Source organism: Grammomys surdaster, unplaced genomic scaffold, assembly GCF_004785775.1.
Source record: "Grammomys surdaster isolate TR1022 unplaced genomic scaffold, NIH_TR_1.0 170, whole genome shotgun sequence".
NCBI classification, from domain to species: domain Eukaryota; kingdom Metazoa; phylum Chordata; class Mammalia; order Rodentia; family Muridae; genus Grammomys; species Grammomys surdaster.
In genome coordinates, this window is record NW_021604618.1 from 23,287,645 (window position 1) to 23,310,406 (window position 22,762).

The 22,762-nt window shown below is 39.0% G+C and overlaps 1 protein-coding gene across 1 annotated transcript in view; it reads right to left on the bottom strand.

Moving 5' to 3' along the window:
* Ubr1 (ubiquitin protein ligase E3 component n-recognin 1) overlaps window positions 1–22,762 on the bottom strand; it is a 112,025-nt gene that overhangs the window by 71,556 nt on the left and 17,707 nt on the right. The window contains exons 4-12 of the mRNA XM_028766833.1: window positions 22,180–22,290; window positions 14,903–15,033; window positions 12,397–12,535; window positions 11,198–11,260; window positions 10,846–10,969; window positions 10,403–10,510; window positions 9,453–9,541; window positions 7,303–7,401; window positions 5,742–5,899 (exon numbers count right to left, since the gene is read on the bottom strand). Coding sequence (XP_028622666.1) covers window positions 5,742–5,899; window positions 7,303–7,401; window positions 9,453–9,541; window positions 10,403–10,510; window positions 10,846–10,969; window positions 11,198–11,260; window positions 12,397–12,535; window positions 14,903–15,033; window positions 22,180–22,290 — 1,022 coding nt within the window. The remainder of the gene's footprint in view (window positions 1–5,741; window positions 5,900–7,302; window positions 7,402–9,452; window positions 9,542–10,402; window positions 10,511–10,845; window positions 10,970–11,197; window positions 11,261–12,396; window positions 12,536–14,902; window positions 15,034–22,179; window positions 22,291–22,762) is intronic.

The window sequence follows — 22,762 nt, forward strand, 5'->3', positions numbered from 1 at the left end:
TTAAGGTTCCCAGGGTTACAGACAATATCTAATTTCTTACAGTAATTATAACCTCTGGGCAGAACTAAAGCTATTTATTTGGCTTTATTTATATAAAACTGGCAAGATAAGGGAAACACTACAAGACCACAATCAAGGCTAAGCCTAGCTTTCTAAATTCTGCTTCAGATTAACGGAGCAACCTAGAGTGTCACAGTGCAGGCCTGTCACAGGACAATACCTGTAGATGGATGTAGCACAAGACATTCTCAGACTTGTGATAACCATTGCCCAAAGGCCAAGGCAAAACCTTTCAGGCACAGGGATTTCAAGCTGACTTCCTACCTCCAGGACTTCAGAACCCAGAATCTGAAAGAAGAGTGTAAACCCACGTGTCACCATGCCTTGACATTAGGACGTACAAATTTGGAGAGATGAACAAGCTCATGATAACCTACAATTCACCAAATCAGTATTTCTTTTGGCTGAAAAAATAATAATTTCTTTCAATGGGAACAAAGTTAATCATGGACTAAGTTTTCAGGTATGATCAACAACTATTAAAAAACTATTTTACACTTACTGAATAAAAATGCATTCCTGTTATATATATGTATGTGCATAAGAGAAACTGGGAATATAAATATGAATAAGATGTAGTCCATCTTTGAAATTTAAAGAATACTGGGAAAATGCAACGAATACTATAATCCAGTGTTAGCCACACAGAAACAAACAAGCAAAAAGAGCTACAAAAGGAAGTACTATAGAACACAGGAGACCATACAGTAAATATAGAAAAAAGTCCAAATTGTAAAACCAGTGGAGATTATGGTTTAATTTCTCCTTTTTTTTTGGGGGGGGGACAGCCATCAATGTGATAACTATACATTAAAAATTAAAAATATAATTATGAGCTAGGCAGAGGCACGAAGGTCTCTATGAGTTCAAAGCCAGCCTGATCTATATAGCAAGGTCTAGAACATACAGGACTACACAGAGGGAGCTTGTCTCAATAATGATGCTGATGCTGTTGATGACGATGATGGTGATGGTCCTGTAAGATGGCTTAGGAGGTAAGGGCGCTTGCCCCTAGGCCAGATGACTTCAGTTCAATGCTGAAGACCAACATGGTGGAAGAACTACTGATTCCCACAAGTTGTTCCCTAGCTTCACATACCACACATGCTGAGTCATGTTCTCTTATGCACTATCTTACACACACACACATGCATACACACACACACCCAAAAATACAAAATCAAAAAACAAATAAATATAATAAAAATACAATCAGCAGGACCTTATCAAATAGTTGAAATATGCTAGACAAATCAAAAAACACTAAAGGTTAAAAAAAATTGATAAAAGGTTTGGTTGTTCCATGAGAACTGAGAATATAGTCCATGAAACAGCATCAGCCTTGTAGAGACAGCTCTTGCACTCTAGTCAGGTAAACTGAGTCAGCACCTTGATTTCACCAACTCTTTGGATAATTTGAAATGTACTGACTGACACAGGTTATATTTACATTCCTAGTTTGTCATGGTTCATTCCAGAGTGCTCATCTAACAAGTAAAGATGCAAGGGGCAAGAGAAGGAAATGGAAAAGAAGACCGAGGTCGGTCTGTAGTGAGACAGGCAGCAAACATAACAGTGAAAGGATTAGATGGGGTGACTTGTTTTGATGGTATGCTACACTTTCCGGAAATGGAACACAGATACCAGATAAAATAATAAAAGGAAGTTTCCTTAATAGAATCAAAATTCAAATAAAACTTTTCTACTTTCCATTTCTGAATAAGTTAAAAATTAGGACGCCAAATACTCCATCAGATACCTTGCAGACTTGAGTGACAAAATCAAACTGGAGTTTGTTCTTTAGAACAAGGCAGGTGTTAGTCCCTCCCTTTGAGACCTTACTGGGCAGACTGCATTGGGGGACTATACTCACTTTATGACATACAAATGATTCTTGAGGTTCAGCAGAGGAACATTAACTCAGAAAAGACTTTGCAGCTATGATTGCTGTCTGTTTCTTCATGTCAGATAGCAATTGAATCGTTTGTTTCTAAATGGACAAGGGGAGCTAGAACCTAACAAGGAAAGCCACAAAAGGGATGAGGTTTCAAGAAATACGCTTGGAGAAGGCTACTCAGACTGGAATTCACTGTCTGGAGAGAGCTAAACTCCCTTCGGCAATGTCAACAGAGTACCAAGGGACTTGTTTTATATTTAGGTGTAGTCAGGTAAGTAAAGAAAATGTCTGGACTGCAGAGGTCTAAAAGAACTTATAGATACATCAGTATTTGTAGCAATTACTGATTTAAAAGGAGCTTTTGTGGAAAACAGTTAACACCTATATAGAGAATACGGCATAACTGCAGAACTTATATATATTAAGAAGCAGAAAACAGGGTTTAATGACTATTTCTTAAACAGTATTTCTGAGTAGTGCTTTGGTTTCAGAACAGGTTTCACTGTTGTTTTCTATCCCTCTGTGGGCACACACAATGCCCTAAAAGGAGCATGAACAGCACAGATAAACAATAGTTGGGCTGAGATTCCAGTTCCACCACTCAGGAACTTTGTAACCTACAAACCTAGACACACTACCTACTATATAAGACTGTTGCAATATTCAAATGAAGTTAATATAAGCAAAGCTCTTTACCACATGAGAACTACTAATAAATTTCACAGGACTCTTTTGAGAGTGAACTGTACTTGTTGAGCAGGTTATTGAAACTGTGTTAGTTTTCTCTAAAATAACTCAGTTATGAGACTACAGCCAGTGACTACATTTTACCCCTGTAAAGGAGACCATGGTTCATCAGTGAATCAACAAGGACATTTCAAGTACAGCCATTGGGAAGTTATATTCTGAATAATATGACTTACACACAATTTGACAAAGGAACAAATCCAAATGGCAATGTTGATCACTACTACATGCTGGTGGATACTGGGTTTATTCACCATTAACATTTATATTAGTGGTGTGATTTTCTAAATTTAGCCATTTACTAAACTCTAAAGAAAAAATTTGTAGACACAATGACATTTTGAAATATAAGATTTTGAGAAGTCTTGAAAAATCAAGATTTGGCAAAATCAAGATTCCACCGTAATTTCCAGAAATCTGTCAATTTATTTTTCCCAGGGCTGGGAATCTAACTCAGGGCTTTGGGTATTTTAGGTAAACACTCAACTACTGAATCTACTCAACTACTAAATTCCTACTTTTTAAACAGACTAAATTATTTTTAAGTTGGACTAGAAGCCTATTTCTTTACTGTTGCAGGCTATTTGATCATATAGCGAACTCTGAGACTTTGTTTACTTGAAAAATCTGTTTTTAGTTGTGGTATGGCTCAACCTTAGCACATACTTTTAATCCAGGAGCTTTCCCCTTGAATGTTGTAAACAGGACTAAATAAAGTCAACCATAGGTCAAGAGGTGGAGCAAACAACCAGTTGACAGGAAGTGAATAAAGGATTATTAGGAAAAAAAAACCATAGAAAGTAAGGGGAAGTCAAGAGGACTGATAGAGAGACACACAGGAAGTAGAAGGGAGGGACATTGAGTTTGAAGGAGCTTTTTAGAGAGGCCTGAGAGGAGATATAACTTCTGGGACATCAGCTGTGGAGGAAGGTCAGCTGGGTGCTTTCTCTGCCTCTCTGAGCTAGCAAGCTTTTACCCCAGATTTTGGCTCCTGAGATTTTATTGGTAAAATTGAGAGATTGAGAATTTGTTAAAAATATAATAATTTACCTTCCTTATTATGCACAGTTATTAGAAGTAGGAAAAAGCTTGTTTCCAATCATATATGACTTGGAGCTTTAAAAAAAACTGTGTGTGTGTGTGTGTGTGTGTGTGTGTGTTCATGTGCATATGAGTCAGGTGCCTGTGGAGGCCACAGAGCTGGAGTTACAGGTTGTACAATGTGTGGGTGCTGGAAACCAAGCTTAGATTCGTTGCAAGAGAAACAGATGCCTTTAACTGCTGAGCCATCTCTCCAGCCCCATCTTAGGGCTTTTTTAAAAAACAGCAAACTAAGTACATACTTTATTCTAGTAAATGCAAAAAGAAGTTTTTTGAAGTCCATGATTTATTAAATAGTTGATATAACAGAATTTCCACTTCTAAAGTAAATGGAAAATTTATTTTAATAATCAGAATGGTTCTATCATGTGATTCTAATTTTACTTTAAGAGATTTTTTTTTTAAGATTTATTTTTATTTATTTGAGCTGTCTTCAGACACACCAGAAGAGGGGACCAGATCTCATTACAGATGGTTGTGAGGCAGCATGTGGTTGCTGGGAATTGAACTCAGGACCTCTGGAAGAACAGTCAGTGCTCTTAAACCCTGAGCCATCGCTCCAGCCCACTTTAAGAGTTTTTAAAATTATTTATCAATGACGTGTATTGAGTGGGTGTGCATATGTGTGCAGGTCTGCAGTTGGCTACAAAGACCAGAGAGACAGTGAGATCCCCTGGAGGTGGAGACCAGAGAGACAGTGAGATGCCCTGGAGCTGGAGTTAAAGATGGCTTTGAGTCACCTGACGTGGGTAGTAGGAACTGAATACAGATCCTCTGCAAGAGTAGTATGTGCCCTTAAACACTGAATGATCTCTCTAGCCAGCAAAATTTAGTTTATTTGTTTTCCTTAATAAATGACTGTTCTGTCTGTATGTTCACCTGCATGCCACAAGAGGGCATCACATCCCTTTTTCAGATGGTCATGAGCCACCATATGGCTCCTGGGAATTCAACTCAAGACCTCTGGAAGAGCAGCCAGTGTTCTTGACCACTAAGCCATCCCAAGAGCCCCAAATTTTAATTTAAAAAGAAGTTCTCAGTCCTCTTCTGGGAGAAATTTTAATTAAGGGAACTCTGATAAGTATCAAAAGGCTGGTATATAGGTGAAAAGGAAAGTAAAAAGAAAAACAGATAATTGGAAACTGAAAGCATATGAGGGGGACAAAACCATGAAATGTGTAAGTGAAGGAAGGATAAGTGCAAAGTGTGGAAATTACAGTGTGGAGTCGCTTGACAGCCCAAGTACAGTGGTGGGCCTGTCCTTGGGTCCTTCCTTATACTATGTTTACAGTCAGTAAGACTTTGCTGAAGAGCCGGGCGGTAGTGGCACACACCTTTAATCCCAGCACTTGGGAGGCAGAGGCAGACGGATTTCTGAGTTCGAGGCCAGCCTGGTCTACAGAGTGAGTTCCAGGACAGCCAGGGCTACACAGAGAAACCCTGTCTCGAAAAAAAAACAAAAACAAAACAAAAAGACTTTGCTGAAGATATTTACAGAAGTCTTTTGTTACTCATGGGAGACTGATCCAAGATCCCATTCCCTAGATATATATCTATCCCTAGATAGATATATTAAAACAATAAAGTATTTGCAAATAACCTGTATACATCATAGGCAATTTAATACCTATACAAAGCAAATGTTCTATAAACAGCTGTTATACTACAGTGTTTTGAAATAAAAACAAGAAAAAAAACCTGTACAAGTTCATACAGAATTAATCATATTTTTATTACTTCCAAGTTGTTGGTTGGATCCCCAGATATGCAGCCAATTGCATTAGTATGTAGCAATTATAATTCCTTGTGCTAGGTTGGCATCAGGTAAAGAGACTCCTAGTCAAGCAAGAGGATCAAAGATTTACTTATACGACAGAGCAAACAAGCAAGCACACTGTTCAACACATGCCCTCCCCTTTTAACTGGAATCACTTACTTTAGGTCACATATTACTGCATATACTCTTCCCAGTTTGTCCTGGCTATAACCCTGGAAGTTGAATTTATTGTTCCTGTCCAAATATTCAGGTAAAACTTCTAGCAGAGTTTCAGTAATGACAGAAATAACATTCTGCTCTTCGATAAGATGTCGGGCCTGTAGAATATTTCAAAAATATTATCTTAGCATTATCTCACCACAGTATGGCCTTGATTTATTCACTTATTTGGTTGACCAGCATTTCATTTTGTTTTTGAAATAGCACCTGACTATGCACTTAGACTGGCTTCAAACTTAAAATTTTTCCTATCTCAGTTAAAAAAAAAAAAGCACACCCATAAATAATGTGTTTGTTTGTTTTGGAAGCAGGGTCTCTCTATTTTAGTTCTGAATATCCTGAAATTTGCTACATAGGCCAGGCTGGCTTCAAACTCACAAAGATTCTCCTGCTTCCACTTTCCTCCCAAGTGCTATGACTAAAGGAATGCACCACCATGCCTGGCCAGAAATAATTTTTAACAAATGCATATTTATTATTTAGAGGCTGGGTCTCACTATGCAGCCTTGGCTGGCCTGGAGCTCACTATGTAAACCAGGCTGACCTTGAACCCATAGTGATCTGCCTGCCTCTACATCCTGAACTAAAGGTGTGTGCCACCAAGCTCAGCTGAAAAAATGTTTATTGAACAGTAAAATAGGTCCCTAGTCTTTAAAGAATAGCAACTACTTCAGAAGTTAATTTCTAGGGCTTGGGTTTTATCTTTATTTTTAGTGCTGAAAATCGAACCCCAAGCCTTGTAGATGCTAGGCAAGTGTTATACTATTGAGCTATACTCTTAGTGTAAAAATTAGTTTCTAGAAGTAAAATTCCCTTTTCTTCAGTAGCTAGGAAATACCTATGTGAATTATGCCAAACCTATTACCCAGCTTATCTAAGCAAATATTTATCATCTGCAATCATACCATGAGAGATGGAGAGAAAAGATAACTCTCACAACTCCTGCCATATTGCTATCTGTCTGGCATTTCTCCTTCACCTCAACTCAATTCTCTTCCCTATCCTTTCCTTTGGACCTTTGAAAGGGGAAATAGGAAGAGTTAATCAGACTTTCAAGAAGAAACAGAAAATTAAACAGCATAAAAAGGAAGCAGTCCTTTTCCTCCCAGGCCAATGCAGCACCATCTCACAGAGGGTCTGCCGGGCATGCTCTCCCTTTCTCAGTTTTTACCTTAATGCATCTATCTACCAAAAAAAAAAAAAAATGACCAAAGAACAAAAGAAAGGCAAAAATTAAAAATGCAAGGTTTTGATATTGGAAAGACAACACTCCAGAGAGTTAGAAATCAAAGATGGGACCATCTGGACAAGGGCGTTTCCTGTCATGCCCTCCCTGAGTACCACTAGAGCTATTACCCAGGTAGATACCACTGAAGGATTATTAAAATTCCCAAATGAAAGCAGTCCAACTTTGTGATTATCACACGATTTTAATTTGATCCCCATCAAGTGAAAGTCTTAAAAAGCTCAGCAAGTTTTTCTGAGAACACCTCATACATACCAAGGTCGGGACAGTGAACATCTGAACGGACAGTGCAGTGATGGAGATGCTCCTCTCATGGTCATCACTGATATACTCTTTCTGCAGTTGCTTATAATACTGGAAGATACAAGTGGAGAACCCATTGTAAATCACTACTAAAACCTTTACATTCTAAACTTTAGTAATGGCCTCAAGTATGACACAGCTCATAAGATGTCTAGTTAACAGACTTCTGGTATCGTTACCACAGTTGACAAAAACACCATCAAGAACAAGAAACAAGACTAGCATATGAATTCAACTACTTGATCTAGCAGAGATAGACTATTATATTAACTTTAAATTTAAAAGACACAGCTGAAAATCATGGCAGAGTACAATAGTGTAGTTTACTCTTTCTCAAAAAACAAACAAACAAACAAAAAAAGTACCCTCAGGTAATGCCTCACAGCTTCTACTCTAACAGGACAGAGCTGGATATATTTAAAGTATTTAGCAACTTATATGAACCAGGAGACCGATTAGAGTCAATCAACCATTAAGCAGAGTGAGCTTAATAGCTTTTTGTCCACAGTGGTGCACACCAGCCCTCCTGTGTTAGATCAAAGTCAACACTACATCTACCAAGTAATAAGCATCTTTTAAACAGTTATAATCAATTTGCCTATTTAATCTTTCTCTACAGAATCCAAGAGTTTAAGAGATGACCATGGTATACAAAAACTGTATCTCATCTAAGTAAGATCAGTTTTTGTGTAATGGATAAGATTTCACCTCAGATCACATATTCTTCTATCCAGACCCAATAATCTTATGTCTAAAATGCTTTAGAAAGTATTTAGATCTTGAGCTACTATCATCTCCAAGGGACAAGACATACATATATGTTCTTAATTCCTGTTATTTTATGTGTATAGGTGTCTTGCCTATGTGTATCTGTGCACCCTTTGAGTGTGGAGTGCTTGTGGAGGCCAGAAGAAAACCTTGCATCCCCTAGAACTGGAATGTGCCAACATTTTGGTGCTAGGAATTAAACCTAGGTCCTCAGGAAGAACAAGTGCCCTTAAGCCATCTCTCTAGCGCCTAAGTGTTAGCAATCTGCTCAGAGAGCCCAAAGAAGGCATCTTATCCCCATGCCATCATTTACCTACAAATGCTACTTCCTCTCTGCTTCCAACTCTAGCTTTGGTTCTGTGTCTTCCCTGCCCTATGCCTCTCAGAACTGTCTGAAAATTAAAATCAGAAGGCATTACCTGGCACAGTAGTGCACACCTTTACTCTCAGCACTTGGAAGGCAGAGGCAAGCAGATCCTTGTATGTTCAAGGCTAGCTAGTTTGATGTAGTGAGACCTTGTCTCAGAAGGGTAAGGAGGGCTGGAGAGACGACTCAGTGGTTAAAAGCACTAGGTACTTTTTCAGAGGACTCAGGTTCCATTCCCAGAACCTACAAGGTGGCTCAAAACCATCTCTAACCCCAGATCCAAGAGATTTGATACTCTCACCTGGCTTCAGGCACAAACATAGTTCACAAACATACAGGTGGATGAAATACTCATATATACAAAATGAAAGTAAATAAATCTTCAAAAAAATAAAAAACAGTCAATACATCATATATCTTTGAATAGGGCAAAGTAACAATCTCAAAGTCCCTGTTCTGTGTAACCTCACAATCGTACTTGGGCAATAAGTAAAAAGACATAACAATGTACAGTACATGAAACAGATCAATAAAACAACATAAAAGAGTATTATTTTTATTTTTGTATTTTTAATCTCAGTTAAATATACCGGTCCCCTAATTCCTGCCCCTGCCACTTTTCTGCTATTCCGTTCATGCAGACACTTCTATTCTTGCAGTAATTTTACTAGCAGGCAAATAAATGATCAGAAAGGATGAGTGGAAAAAAAAAGACAAGAAGAGTGACTGTCTGGACGACTGTAATAGCCCGCTTTTGCTTGGCCTTGGGAAGCAGGCTATTTTCCAACTATCCTCTCTTTAAAATTCTAATCCAACTATTACCATTTGTGAAAATACTTATTGTTGTATAAAATAATACATTGTTAATGAAGAAATTAATAACAATTTAAAATGAGCTTCATACGTATCCCTCTGCTTCTATAACTTCATTTGTAAAAATTATGTCACAGTTATAAATAGCAATTACCTTCACAAATTCCATAGCAAAGAGTTTTTTGTATTCCATCTCCATAAAAAAACTACTAAAGATCAATTCATGAAGGATCTTACGGGCACCTGTAGATCATTAGGAAGCAGAGGGTGAGGGCATCACCAAGACAGAGACAAATTATTCCAGGCATTAGAAATAGCAGAGCAGAGGTGTTTTGTTTGTTTTGTAATTACCATGCTAACAGCTTCAAAGATGCGGTACAGTCAATATCATGAATTAAACACCCAGACACTACCAACTCTTCTACTTTCTGAACCTCTCCCATCACTCACCTTACTGTTGATCCCTTCAGACCTGTGTTTTCATCATGTTTTTAAATTTTACTTTACTTTTAATTATGTGCAGGTGTGTATGGCAGCAGGTATGTGCATATGAGTGCAGATGTTCACAGAGGCTAGAAAAGGAGGTCAGATCTCCGGAAGCTGGAGCTACAGGCTGTTGTGAGCCACCTGAGTTTGGTACTGGGAACTGAACTTGGGATCTCTGCAAGAGTAGTGCTCCTTCCTAACCTCTAAGCCACTTCTCCAGTCCAGCCCCATTTTATCTTTTTCTACCATTTAACTCAGAACTACACTAACTCTGTCCTTTCCTCTTCTGTCTCTTTCAGATTCTCTCTCATCCTTTACTTTCTATGTCTCGTTTAGATTGCTACAGTAGTAAAAACACTGCTTTAATAAAAGCATTGTTACATGAATCTGATTAAACACTTTTCAACTGGCTCTTTCTAAATGAAAGGCACTATTGTTAAAAGACAGTACTCCTGGATTTTTAACCAGAAAAATTAAATTAGTTAACTTTGCCTTCACAAATAACACAAATCAAGATTGTGTTCAATAACTGATGTCACACAAGACAGACCGTGGTTCTATGATGAAGCTGTAACCTTCCCCTGACTCTGCAGGTAGCATAAGTAGAGGTCTACTTACCTTTGTAAAGTTTTGCATCCCAAAGCATTAGTCGGCTTATAAGACAGGGATTTTCAGATCCAGGTTCTTCTATGAGGCAGGCCTGGCAAAATATCTGCCTAAAGTCACCTACAAGTGGAGTAAGTCAAACAAAGTCAAATGATTTTCTTCATATGATATTTCTCCTAAAAAGTGTTTCTATAATAATATGTACAAAGATTAAAATTAAGTTTGCTACGTTTGATGCCAAGAACAATCATGTCATCAAAGACTCAAGAGCCAAAAAAAAAACATGTTATTTGATATGCATTTAAAAACAAATTTAAGGTATTATACGCTTGAAATGTAATCCTGATGAAATCAATCAAAATAGATACTTGGCCAAGAAATAAGAAATTTCAATAATAAACATTTTTATAAAACCAAAGTTACTTAGAATTCAGATAAACAGGGTGTATTCTTACTTGAATAGCTCATAATTTTGTTCATCCAGGAGCCAAGGCGCAGAGCAAATTTCTGGTGAGCCATAACCACAGAGTGCAGCACTTCCACGTGGAGGGGGTGCTGAGAGACGTTTTCTGAGTGACTCTACAAATGACAGGAGGAGTGAGGGCAGGCTCTAACCTGTGCTTTAGTGACCTACACTTCATAAAGGAAGCATAGAGCCTTCAACTGTCAAGTTGCCAGACATATTTTTACTCATGACACCAACCATGACAACAATAAGATCCCTTGGCTTTTCTATTTAGACCCCTAGAAATAAATCTGTGTTTCCTTTTGAACTTCTCTTTGTGGCTAATTCAGACAGTTAGTTACCTTTATATCCTCCTTTGCTTCCTGGCAAGCAGCATACACACCTGCTTTGACAGCCCGGCGACCCTAATTGTAAGGGAAATGAGAATGAGGTAGTGGGATGATAATCACAATCAATGAGCAACACACAACCCACGGGCTTGATGAACTGTTGATTACAATGATGCTAGAATAAAATCCAGGTATGACACCGTAAGAATGTGACTCCAGCAAGCAGGAGGCGAGAAGATCTCAACCTGAAAGGCAGCCCAGGCTACATGAGACTGTGTCTAAAGACGGGCTAAGCCAACTGGACCTGGTGCTGCACTCCTTTAATCCAGCACTTAGGAGGCAGAGGCAAGCAGATACTTATGATTTCGATGCTAGCCTGATCTACATAGTGAACTCCAAGACAGTCAGAGCTGTCTCAAAAGAACAACAACAAAATTGGAGTTGGGGATGGCATGGGAGGAGCTAAACCAATACGGCTGACACACTCCTTATAATCCCAGAACCCAGCAAACGGAGGTAGGAGGACCAGGAGTTCAAGATCACCCTCAGCTCCCTCAGCTGTATATCAAGTTTAAGGCCAGATTGGCTACCAGTACCCTGTCTCAAAACAAACACCTCCAGGAACTAAAGATATAGTTCAATGGAAAAGTATTTATCCAGAATCGGCAAAATCCCAGATCAAATCCTAGACAAAAATTTTAAGTTTTTGACAATTTCGTGTATATAATAAATTTGGTCATTTCAACTGCCATTCTCATCTCTTATCCCACCCTCTCTCATGCTAAAACTCTTCTTCCAAACAAATCCTCTACTTTGCTTGTGTCCTTTTATTTGGTAAGTCACCACGTATAATTTTAGCTGTTTGAGTGATCAAGCATAAGGAGTTATTTACTGGAGTGTGAACAACTTAGTGACAATATCACTGAAGTAAATGATTACCCCAACCCCCAACAACCACTAACTGCTGCCAGTCCTCAGGGAGGGATGGGGCCTCATGCTCTCCCTCCCCATCCGTGATGCTACACTGGCAGATCTAATCTTGTTCAGGTAATCACAGTTGCTGAGAGTTCAAGAGTACAACAGTTACCTCATGTCCAGGGGAGTTAACTACCCATGCTAAGTCTATAATGAACGATCTTTTTAAAAAGCAGTTAACACCTGAGTGCCAGAAGTAGATGTAAGACAGCAACATAAGTCACACGGTCACGAACCTCTTTGTCGATGGCAGTGGTGTGCAACTGTGCCTCTGCAAGCTCACAGTCAAGAGCTCTTTGCAGACTGTATATCACATGGTCATACGAATGGTGCTCATCGTTGAAAAGGACACAATAGTATCTTTCATTTTTCTCTCTATTTAGAAAAAAGATAGATATTCAAATAATAAAGCAAGCAAAAAAAATCATATATTCTAAAGAAGAACTATGCAATTTCCTATCTATAGGGAAATAACACTGCAATATTGATACATGACATGATTTTAAATAGCATAGTACTATGGATACACAGATACTTGGGAGGCTGAGGCAAGGGTTACTTGTACCCACAAGCCTGAGTCAAGACTGGATAACACTCTGTGATCCCCTGTTTCCAAAAAAATAAAATAAAATAAAAACAAATCATTAAGCATTATTTCCTCAGGTGTTCTTTTCTCCACTCTCCTCTTCCCGGCAGGCTGCCTCATACCACTCAACGTTTCCGTGACTCACACACTGACAATGGCAGAGACATGCATTCAGGCTTGGAACCTTCAGGCAGGCAATGATAGGTAATCAGATTTTATTTTTGTATTTGTCTTCTATTTAAGTGATACTGGACCTGACGATCTAGGCTGGAGAGATGGCTAATTGGCTAAAAGCAAATACTACACCTACATGGACAACTTAAAATTGTCTGTAAAACCCTCTGGCATGCACATGGTGCACATAAACTCACATAGGCATATGCCTAAATAAAAGTAAATCTTTAAGTGATACTGGTATTACAGTTTCATAGGGGAAGGTGGAGGGTTTTTTTTTTTTTCCCCAAAGTATAAAGTGCCAGCACTCCGACTTTGTCTATAGGATCTCAGAAAAACCACTGACGTTAGATTTGCTGAGAGGATAGTGTTTTTTCCTCTAAGAAGATAATATCTACATCCCAGAGTTATATGAGGATCTCATGAAATATGTGAAAACGGTGATTATAGGTTATGTACCACCAGCTTTAAATCTTCTATAATATGTATTTCAAAAGTCCTATTAGCCAGGCAGTGGTGGCGCACGCCTTTAATCCCAGGACTTGGGAGGCAGAGGCAGGCGGACTTCTGAGCTCGAGGCCAGCCTGGTCTACAGAGTGAGTTCCAGGACAGCCAGGGCTATACAGAGAAACCCTGTCTCGAAAAACAAAACAAAACAAAAAACAAACAAACAAATAAAAGTACATTTAATGGGGGCTGGAGAGATGGCTCAGTGGTTAAGAGCACTGACTGCTCTTCCAGAGGTCCTGAGTTCAAATCCCAGCAACCACATGGTGGCTCACAACCATCTTTAATGGGATCTGATGCCCTCTTCTGGTGTGTCTGAAGAGAGCAATGGTGAATACATAAAATAAATAAACCTTAAAAAAAAAAAGTACATTTAATGTCATTAAAATCCTTAATTATCTCTTTTTATATAATAAACTCACCAGAATAAATAACATCACATCACCACCAATAAATAAATAAATAAATAAATAAATAAATAAATAAATAAAATCTGTATATGGATTTGTGCTGTAGTTCTGTAAAACTCTGAGTGCTATACAAGTAGAAATAGTAGCACAAAGCCTGAACTATATTATCAGGTCCAGAATTTCCTTTTTATTTCTTTGTGACAGGGTATCACCACATTATTCTGCCTGACCTGGACCTTGCTATGTAGAGTAGGCTAGTCCTGAATTCACAGATATTCTCCTGCCTCTGCCTCCTTTTTTAATTAAGTTAAAAAAAAAACTTTTTGAAAAGTTAAAAACTATTAATGTCAATGAAAGACTTACAGTTGTTAGAACTGCTGAGTTTTATGTAAAAACAAATTAAATCCTGATGCTTGCAATAATCCTAGCACACTATTTCCCAAGAATAAGCAAGGGGAAAGGTTATTTAGGTGATTCTATGTTGAGGAGCCCATACCCACTCTTGCCCTAGGCATATAAAACTATTCTACAAAATATCTGTGTTTGTATCTACTCCAAAATCATAAAAAATTCTAACTAAGCTTGAGAAGAAAGGAAGGAAGGAAGGAAGGAAGGAAGGAAGGAAGGAAGGAAGGAAGGAAGGGAAGGAGGGAGGGAGGAAGGAAGGGAGGGAAGGAGGGAGGGAGGAAGGGAGGGAGGGAAGGAGGGAGGGAGGAAGGGAGGGAGGGAAGGAGGGAGGGAGGAAGGGAGGGAGGGAAGGAGGGAAGGAAGAAGGGAGGGAGACATAGAGAGAGGGAGGGAGGAAGGCAGCAAGGAAAGAAGAAAGGACAGAAGGAAAGAAGGAAGAAAGGAAGGATGGAAAGAAGGAAGGAAGGAAAGAAGGAAGGAAGGAAAGAAGGAAGGAAGGAAGGAAGAAAGGAAGGAAGGAAGAAAGAAAGGAACAGATGGAGGGAGGGAAGGAAAACATCAGGAAGGTGGACAGGAAGAACCACAAACATAGATATCCAATGTTGTCTGGCAACTTAAATAACCATCACTAAGCCTGTGGCTTGTGACAGCTCCCACCTTATCTGCAGTTCAGGAGGCAATTCCTTCTCTTCTTCCCATATAGTCATTTCTACAATGTATTTTATCACTGAAGGAAATATTTTCCTGGCTTGAGCAATTACCTCTTCATTCAATGGGCAATGCAAGGTCTGTGAGGAAACAACAACAAGAAATATATACTGAGACTGGGTCCACACAAACGGGTAAGGAAGATGTTAAGGATTTAAAATAACCAATTCAGTGAGTTCATTACAATATTATCAGGAATAAAATCAAGTAAAATTCATAAGCTCTTGGTATAAAATTGATGTTACAGATGACAAAAAGAAACATAGACTATGGAATATCTTTTGTTCATATTTTCCTCTGTAAATTCTTCACATTGTCTTTCTGAATAGCTTCATTATGATAATACCATGCAACAACTGGCTATCTATTATACCTTATAAAAACTCATAACTTATTTCAACCAACTCTCACAGTCACTTGAAAAGTCCTCACGAACAAGTATTGATAACAAAGAGTAAGAAACGGGCTGGAGGTGAAGTTCAGTGGTAAACGCCTGCCTGGGATGAGCATAGTTTGATCCTCACAACAAAACAAGAAAAGAGAAGAAAACCAAGGAAAAGAAAACAAAAGAAAAGAAAAGGAGAAGGCAGGGCAGGGGAGGGGAGGGGATGGGAGGAGAGGGAACAACTTAGCTAATCACAAAAGAATAATTTTTTTTTTTCGGATTCTGACCATACAAAGTATGTGCAGTGGCAGAGGTGCTGAAGCAGAGAGTAGAGAGTCAGTGGCTGAGGGCTGGGAGGAGAGAAACAGTGCTGACTGTGTGCAGAGACTCAGAGGTACAAGGCAAAACAACAACAACAACAAAACCCACTTGAATTCTATTACATAATAATATGAACATACTTAATACAGCTAAACTCTATTCTTACATATGGCTAAGATGGCAAGTTAACCCAGCCACTCTCTTCTCTTTAACACCTTTTATGCCTTCTCACCAGTGGTCTCTAATTTGGCTTTTACTCCCTCTTCAACAAGTCACCTTTTCTAAATAGTGTGTCCAGAGGTCTTTGTTAAAGAGAAAAGGTGTCACAGGTACTAATATCAATGTTGGAACACAGTATTCCTGCTCATCTTTTTCCTCCCTCACATTTTCTTTTGACCATTCATAAACACGTTCTCAGGTGAAGAGTTGAAAGAAACTCTTCTGCTTCCATCTGGTGCTTATGAAAGAATTTTTCAAGAAAAGAATTTGCATCTTAGAAAGAAACTCGACTGGAACAAGAGAACCAGAAGTTAATGAAAACAATAAAAAAGAAACAAAGCAAGAAAATAAACAACCAGAAATATGAGAGAAACTGCTTTTACTTGTACCAAAGGAGCCTGTCTTCAATGCCCCACAACTCGCTGCCAGTGTTATTAGTTAGGTCTGCTTATGCTTGGTGATGCTCCACTAAGCTCGGCACAATTCCATGTACCTGACAGAATATGGATAGCACACTCACCAAGGTGGAGAGAATAAACGCTGAAATCACAGTGTTGCAAGAGTTAATGTGCTACCTAGAGCAGCCTTTTCTCACCTCCAGATAAACAGTTTCAGAATACTGATTACTTTCCCAATCTAATTTTAAATCCAAAAATGTTCAAGATCAGATTTGAGACTGAATTTAGATTTCTAAAAATAAAGCTAGCTTCCTGGCTACATGAGACACATCTTTAATACTAGCACTTTGGAGGCAGAGTGAGGCTGATCTCTGTGAGTTCCAGGCTAGGCATGGCTACATAGAGAGGCCCTGTCTCAAAAATGATGACTGAATAAATGAATGAATGAATGAATGAATGAATGAGTCTAGCATAATTACCCTCCTCTCACCTAAGCATTTTATTGTTTTCTATCATAATGAATTAAACATCTCCCATCACATCTACTATCATATCACAGATGGTCAATCAAAAACATTTGTTAAATGTATTAAACAGAAAGGCAGGCATTTTACTGTTTCTTGTTTATTTCAGTGTATATAGTACTAATCCCAGCAATTGGAAGGCTATGCTTGGGAGGGGCCTGAGTTTCAGGCCAGCTGTCTTAAAGAGCAGCATGCATATAAACAAACAAAAAAAGACTAGAAATCTTTGTAAACTATACTGAAGTTTCTCATTTCTTTTTGGCTAATTTTCTTGGGTTGTTTGTTTGTTTGTTTGTTTGGGCTTACAATCATGACCTCTGCACCTTGTCCTTTGCAGTATTTACATATTTTAGCTCAGTCTAGTTCATCTAATTGGCAGTTCTTCCAGAACAGGGTCAACAGAAGAATTCTGAAACACTGAGTTCCAATGTACAAACATTAATCCAATGACATGGCTGCTCTGGCAAGGGATCACATCCAAGACCTAGGTCTGTGTGATTCAGCTGGAATGCAGACATGCCACACACCTTTAACCCTTCTGGCTGGAATACAGACAAGAACACACACCTGTACACTTGTAGAAGGAAGAGGCCATGTTTGAAAAGTGGCTAACTGAGGAGCAAACAAAGTAATGAATCAGAGAAAGGTTTGACAGAATGAGTCAGAAATAGGATACACCCAATTCTCAAGAGGAAAGAGAAGCACAGGAATAAGGAGCAATTTAAGAGGAGCCCAGGGGCAGAGAGGGAGCCAGCTGGGAGTCAGTGCAGTGAGTGCAGTGAGCCAGCTGGGAGTCAGTGCAGTGAGTGCAGTGCAGTGGACTTGAGTTCCTTCCTGAGTACATGATGGGTCAACAGAGGCAGTTGAAGCCAGAGAATAAAAAAACAAAAATCAGAAGATTAGAACAAATTGCCAGTTAGTTTGAGGCCAAGCAGAGCAATTCAGTGAGAAGCTGAGAGAAGCCAGATTGAATCAGTCAGCATAGAGAGGAATTTGGGCCAGAACAGCAGAGTTGAAGTACACAGCCAGAGTTCAGAAAGAACTAGAAAGGGTGAGCTTATTTAGCAGTAATCCTCCCAGACAACAGTTATATCAGATGAAATTACTATATACTCCAACATTAAATGTGATTTGTATGGATTTTATTTGAGGCAAATATCCCTGAAAAAAAAATTGACAATGCTTTCCAAGACAGCAGTCCCCAAATGTGCTGGCACAAATACCTTCACAGGTTGAGTTCCAAGAAGGCATTTCTTGAGCAGTGTAAGAATGGCTGTGTTAACCAGGCGGTGGTGGCGTATGCCTTTAATCCCAGCACTTGGGAGGCAGAGGCAGGTGGAATTCTGAGTTCGAGGCCAGCCTGGTCTACAGAGTGAGTTCCAGGACAGCCAGGGCTACACAGAGAAACCCTGTTCGAAAAACCAAAAAAAAAAGAAAGAAAGAAAAGAATGGCTGTGTTGTATCCTTACATATTTGAATTCACCTACTAAAGCTGTACTTGGGGTGTCAGCATGAAAGTTCTAGATTCATAAGAATGATCTAGAGTGGCACATCTTGTTAGATCTGATACCAGTGTATTCTAGCTCTCTAGAGCAAGTATGTAAGGCTCCCTTCCTTTCTCCCACATTCTGGAGCAATTGACAAGCTTTTACTTCTTCAGTGTTAATCAGTTCAGTGATTTTTTTTTTACATTTTTATTAGTAAAAACTTTAAACAGAAAAGCATACCCTCCCTCTCAATACACTTCTATTTAAACTTAATAATGCAACATTTTTCCATATATGCTTTATTTATCTTGTTCAAATATTTTAAGGTAAAACATAGTCATCATGGCATTCACCTTCAGTACTTTTATATGTATTTTTTTAATACCCAAAGATATTTAAACACCATTATTCCATCTAAAAACACTAATGACAAGCATGCTTTGCCTGCATATTTGTACCACATGTGTGCCCTTAGAGGCCAGAAAAAAATGTGGTATTCTCTGGAAGAGAGTGTCAGATATCCTAAAACTGAAACGGTGCCCTGTGAGTGCTGGATCCTCTGCAAAAGCAGGAAATGCTCTTAACATCTGAGTCATCCCTCTATCTTGTATGTGTGTGTGTGTGTGTGTGTGTGTGTGTGTGCGCGTGCGTGTGCCACCTCACCAGCTCCATTCCTCTTATCTGCTATAAATGCCTACTGATACCAAGATCTATACACTGCATATACTCTTAAGTCCTGGACATCTACATCTAGCTTAATCCCCCACCCCTAGCTGCCATCTTTCGGTCTTCACAATGAAGACCAGACCAGTTATTTTATTAAAAGACAAAACATAGAAACAAACCAAAAACCTGTATTCCATGTTTTTCCTCACGGCACTGCTTGTTGTTATAAACTAGAAGTTAATTTGAAGGTTTTATGATGTCTAAATTTTTTATTTTAACTAAGACTGTTTCATAAGTGAGCTGTTAATAACAACTTTATCATGACATAAACTATACCATTACAATGTGTTCATTTAAGTGTACAATCTGCGCTATATGTGGTGGCACATGCTTGTAATCTCAGCATCATCAGGGAGGCTGAGCCAGGAGGGCGCCATGAGTTCAATGCCAACGCTGGCTAGAGTGAGGCCCTGTCTCACTCTAGTAAACTGCCTACTAATGCTCATGTTCATATGCACACATTAGTGCTGCTCTCTGCCCTCCTCAGAGAAGGGTTTTATAGCTGCGGGAGGCAGCTAATGCGGAAGCTCATAATGCTCAAACTACCAACAGGCAATGACTGATGATGGAGTGCTCAGACCTAGATGAGACATTGGTATCTCTCTCCATAGCACAGAGAAAACTGCTAAAGAGAGGGGGAGCAAAAACGGAAGAGCAGGAGACTAGGTGCTGTGTGATAAAAAGATGCCCAGGACATGACATGGCCACTGCTGTCAACTCACAGCCGCTGCGGCTTCATGCACAAGGCTTGCACAAGACCAGCCTTTCCAACATTTTATTGAGGGAAAAGGGCACCCGAGGCCCCACCCAGTCCTGACTGACAGCTGTCAGTTAATGGTTGCTGTGGGTGGGGGTATCATTTTCTGAAGGGGTGTGCCCACTAAAAAGTAGTTCATAATCCAATAAATACTTTTCCTGCTGTCTGGCAAGTTCCCTCAATTACAACATTCTCAGTGAATTGAAATCTTTGCCCTTGTTTCAGGAGGTAAACAGACAACAGTCAGATTACAGTACAGTCCTGTAACCCCTGGTAGGCTAAGGAAGAATGATCAGCGCACTTAAGGGCCACCCTTAGCATGTTTTAGGCCAGTTTGGGCTACACAGTTGGAGCTTTGTATCAAACAAATATGAAGAAAACAGCAAAAAAAGAAATGGCTTTCAGTACACCCGCTGAGATGGGTGAGCACAGTCAGCAACAGGATATTTTCTCTAAACCTAACACCCACTCTATCGCTTTCCATCCCACTTACCCACACATCCTGCTTATTCTTACTTCCTATCCTCTTGCCCTTTCCCCTATTCCCTCCTCACTTCCTGACTTCCAGACACCTTTAGTCCACAAACCAAAAAACAACTATGAAGTGTGTCTCTTCAGGCAGCCCCTTAGCACTACTGCCTTCGAGCTGCACTAGGGACAAAGGTAAGACACAGAAGTGTTTCCTGCAGCTCACACTGTGACCCTTGTCAAACTAATACTTCAGAGAGACAGTGCAGCGGGGGACTCACATAAAATGAAACAAATGAGCAAAATGGTAAGAAAGGGGAAAGAAGATTTAGAGGCCATTTCCCTTCCAATGGACATGCGAGCCCAGCCAAAGAACACCAAAGGGAGCACAACACACTCCCACAAACTCACAACACCAACACAAAGATAATGACCTAACCGAAAGGCTTAGAGATTTCAGAGTCTATTTTTTTAAACAGGATCAACAACCATATACAAGACTTCTCTATAAACAGGTTAGAAGTCAGTTGGAATTAACACAAGAAAGTTATGAAACCCAACTCTAATACCTAGAGAGGTCTTCAAACAAAGTCATCCAAGAGCATCACCTGGCTCTAAGATGTGCTCAGTGCTCATATGGAGATCTAGAATAGTTCAAAGGGCACAAAAAGTATATATTCCTTGAAACTTTCAAAGACTTATTTATGAAACCATCTGGACATGGTGTTTGGAAGGAAATGTTACACTGTGACTATTTTGTCAAGTACTTCAATAGTTACCTACCAAGTATTTCCTTGGCATTTGAATGTTGGCTTTTGAATGGTACTTTGCACTGTCTGATAAAACAATTCATTTTTATAGCTGGATGTAATATTCCCCATACTTGGGAGGCAGAGGCAGGAAAATCTCTGTGAATTCAACACCATATATACAGCAAGTTTCAGGACAGCCAGGGATATGTAGAGACCCTGTCTCAAAAAACCAAAACCAACAATTCCTTTTTTTTTTTTTTTAATGTTTGAAAGGAGAGACTTTATTATTGTAGCCTGGTCATTTTAGGAGAAAGTTACAACTTTGTAGAGGATGACCAAGAGTCCAGAATACAGAGCACAATAGAAAGGAGGAGTGGCAGGCAGGAACACCTATACATGGCTTCCTTCTTCACAGCTTGTCTGAAGTACAAGGGCCCAGCTCAGATGGCTCAGTTGTTAAAGGCTAGGCTCACAGCCAACAATTCATCTTGATGTATGTTAGCTGAGAATCCTTCAGTGGTTTGGGGTTCCCACAGCTCATCTGTATCTGTGGCCCTACAATTTCTTCCCTCCTGATATCTAAGTGTCTATATGTCTGGATTTGCTCAAGTTCCTTTCTTGACTAAGATGTATCTACTGAGTCTATTTGTCTTTTTCCTTTAAGAAAAGCAATTACTGAATCATGTGTTTATTTTGTTTTCATATTCATTACATTCTGTTCTTATCTATTAACAACTTATTTTTGTTCTTTTGGGGCCATACATTCTATCCTCCCACCCCACCCCACCCCTGCTCGTGCACACTCTCACTCTTGCTCTCCCTTTAGGACAAGATTTCTCTGTGTAGCTCTGCCTGCCCTCGGACTCATTCTATAGATCAGGCTGGCCTCAAACTCAGAGATCCACTTGCCTCTGCCCCCTGAGTACTGGGATTAAAGGCACTAGCACTGCCCAGCTTTTTTCTAGTTGACTCTTTAATAAAAAGTATTCTGAATTTGTTTTGGGTATGTGTGAATTCATTTCCTCTAGAGAAAATTTTAATTTAGAGTAGAAAAACAAAATGTTGTTATAATTGACTTTTAGAACAAAAATATTAGATTCTAAATGGAATCAATCTTAATCCATATATATTTATAAAACTTATTCTCACTAAATTTCAGAAATTTTAAACCATCAATTAAGCTTCTTACCTCTTTTGTAGTACCTGCTCTTCCAGGTTCATGATCCATACAAAAGGGGCCAGTTTTCCACGCTTCTGTGTCTCCACAGTCACAGAAGCCTCCTCCGGTAGAAGTATGCATCTGATAAATGACAAATGAGTTTTTCATGGGCCACACTTTATTATAAAGCAATGAAAAGTAAGACAGTTGACCCAAATAATATTCACTAACACTTCTTAGCTGTATTTAGGGCAACAGAATCAGGATAGAACAAAAATCATTTCAGTTAGTTACCTAAGAAATACCAACCACCAGAATATTTCACCATAACAAAAATGGGCCTTCTAAATGTACAAGTTTTTAAAATGTAATCCCACATTTTAAAAATAATAGTATTTTTTATTAAATGGGAACTAATGGAGAACAGATTAAAAAGTAAAAAGATCCTTTTTAATCTAGAATGCTTGTGTATGAATTTTCATTTTTATTATATAAACCTTTAAAATCAATATAATGATACATAGTAATTAACTATTTAATATAGTATCTTCAGTTACATTAATGTCCTACAGTCACTACTACCATCTTCTTCCTTTCAGTGTTCCTAGGGAAA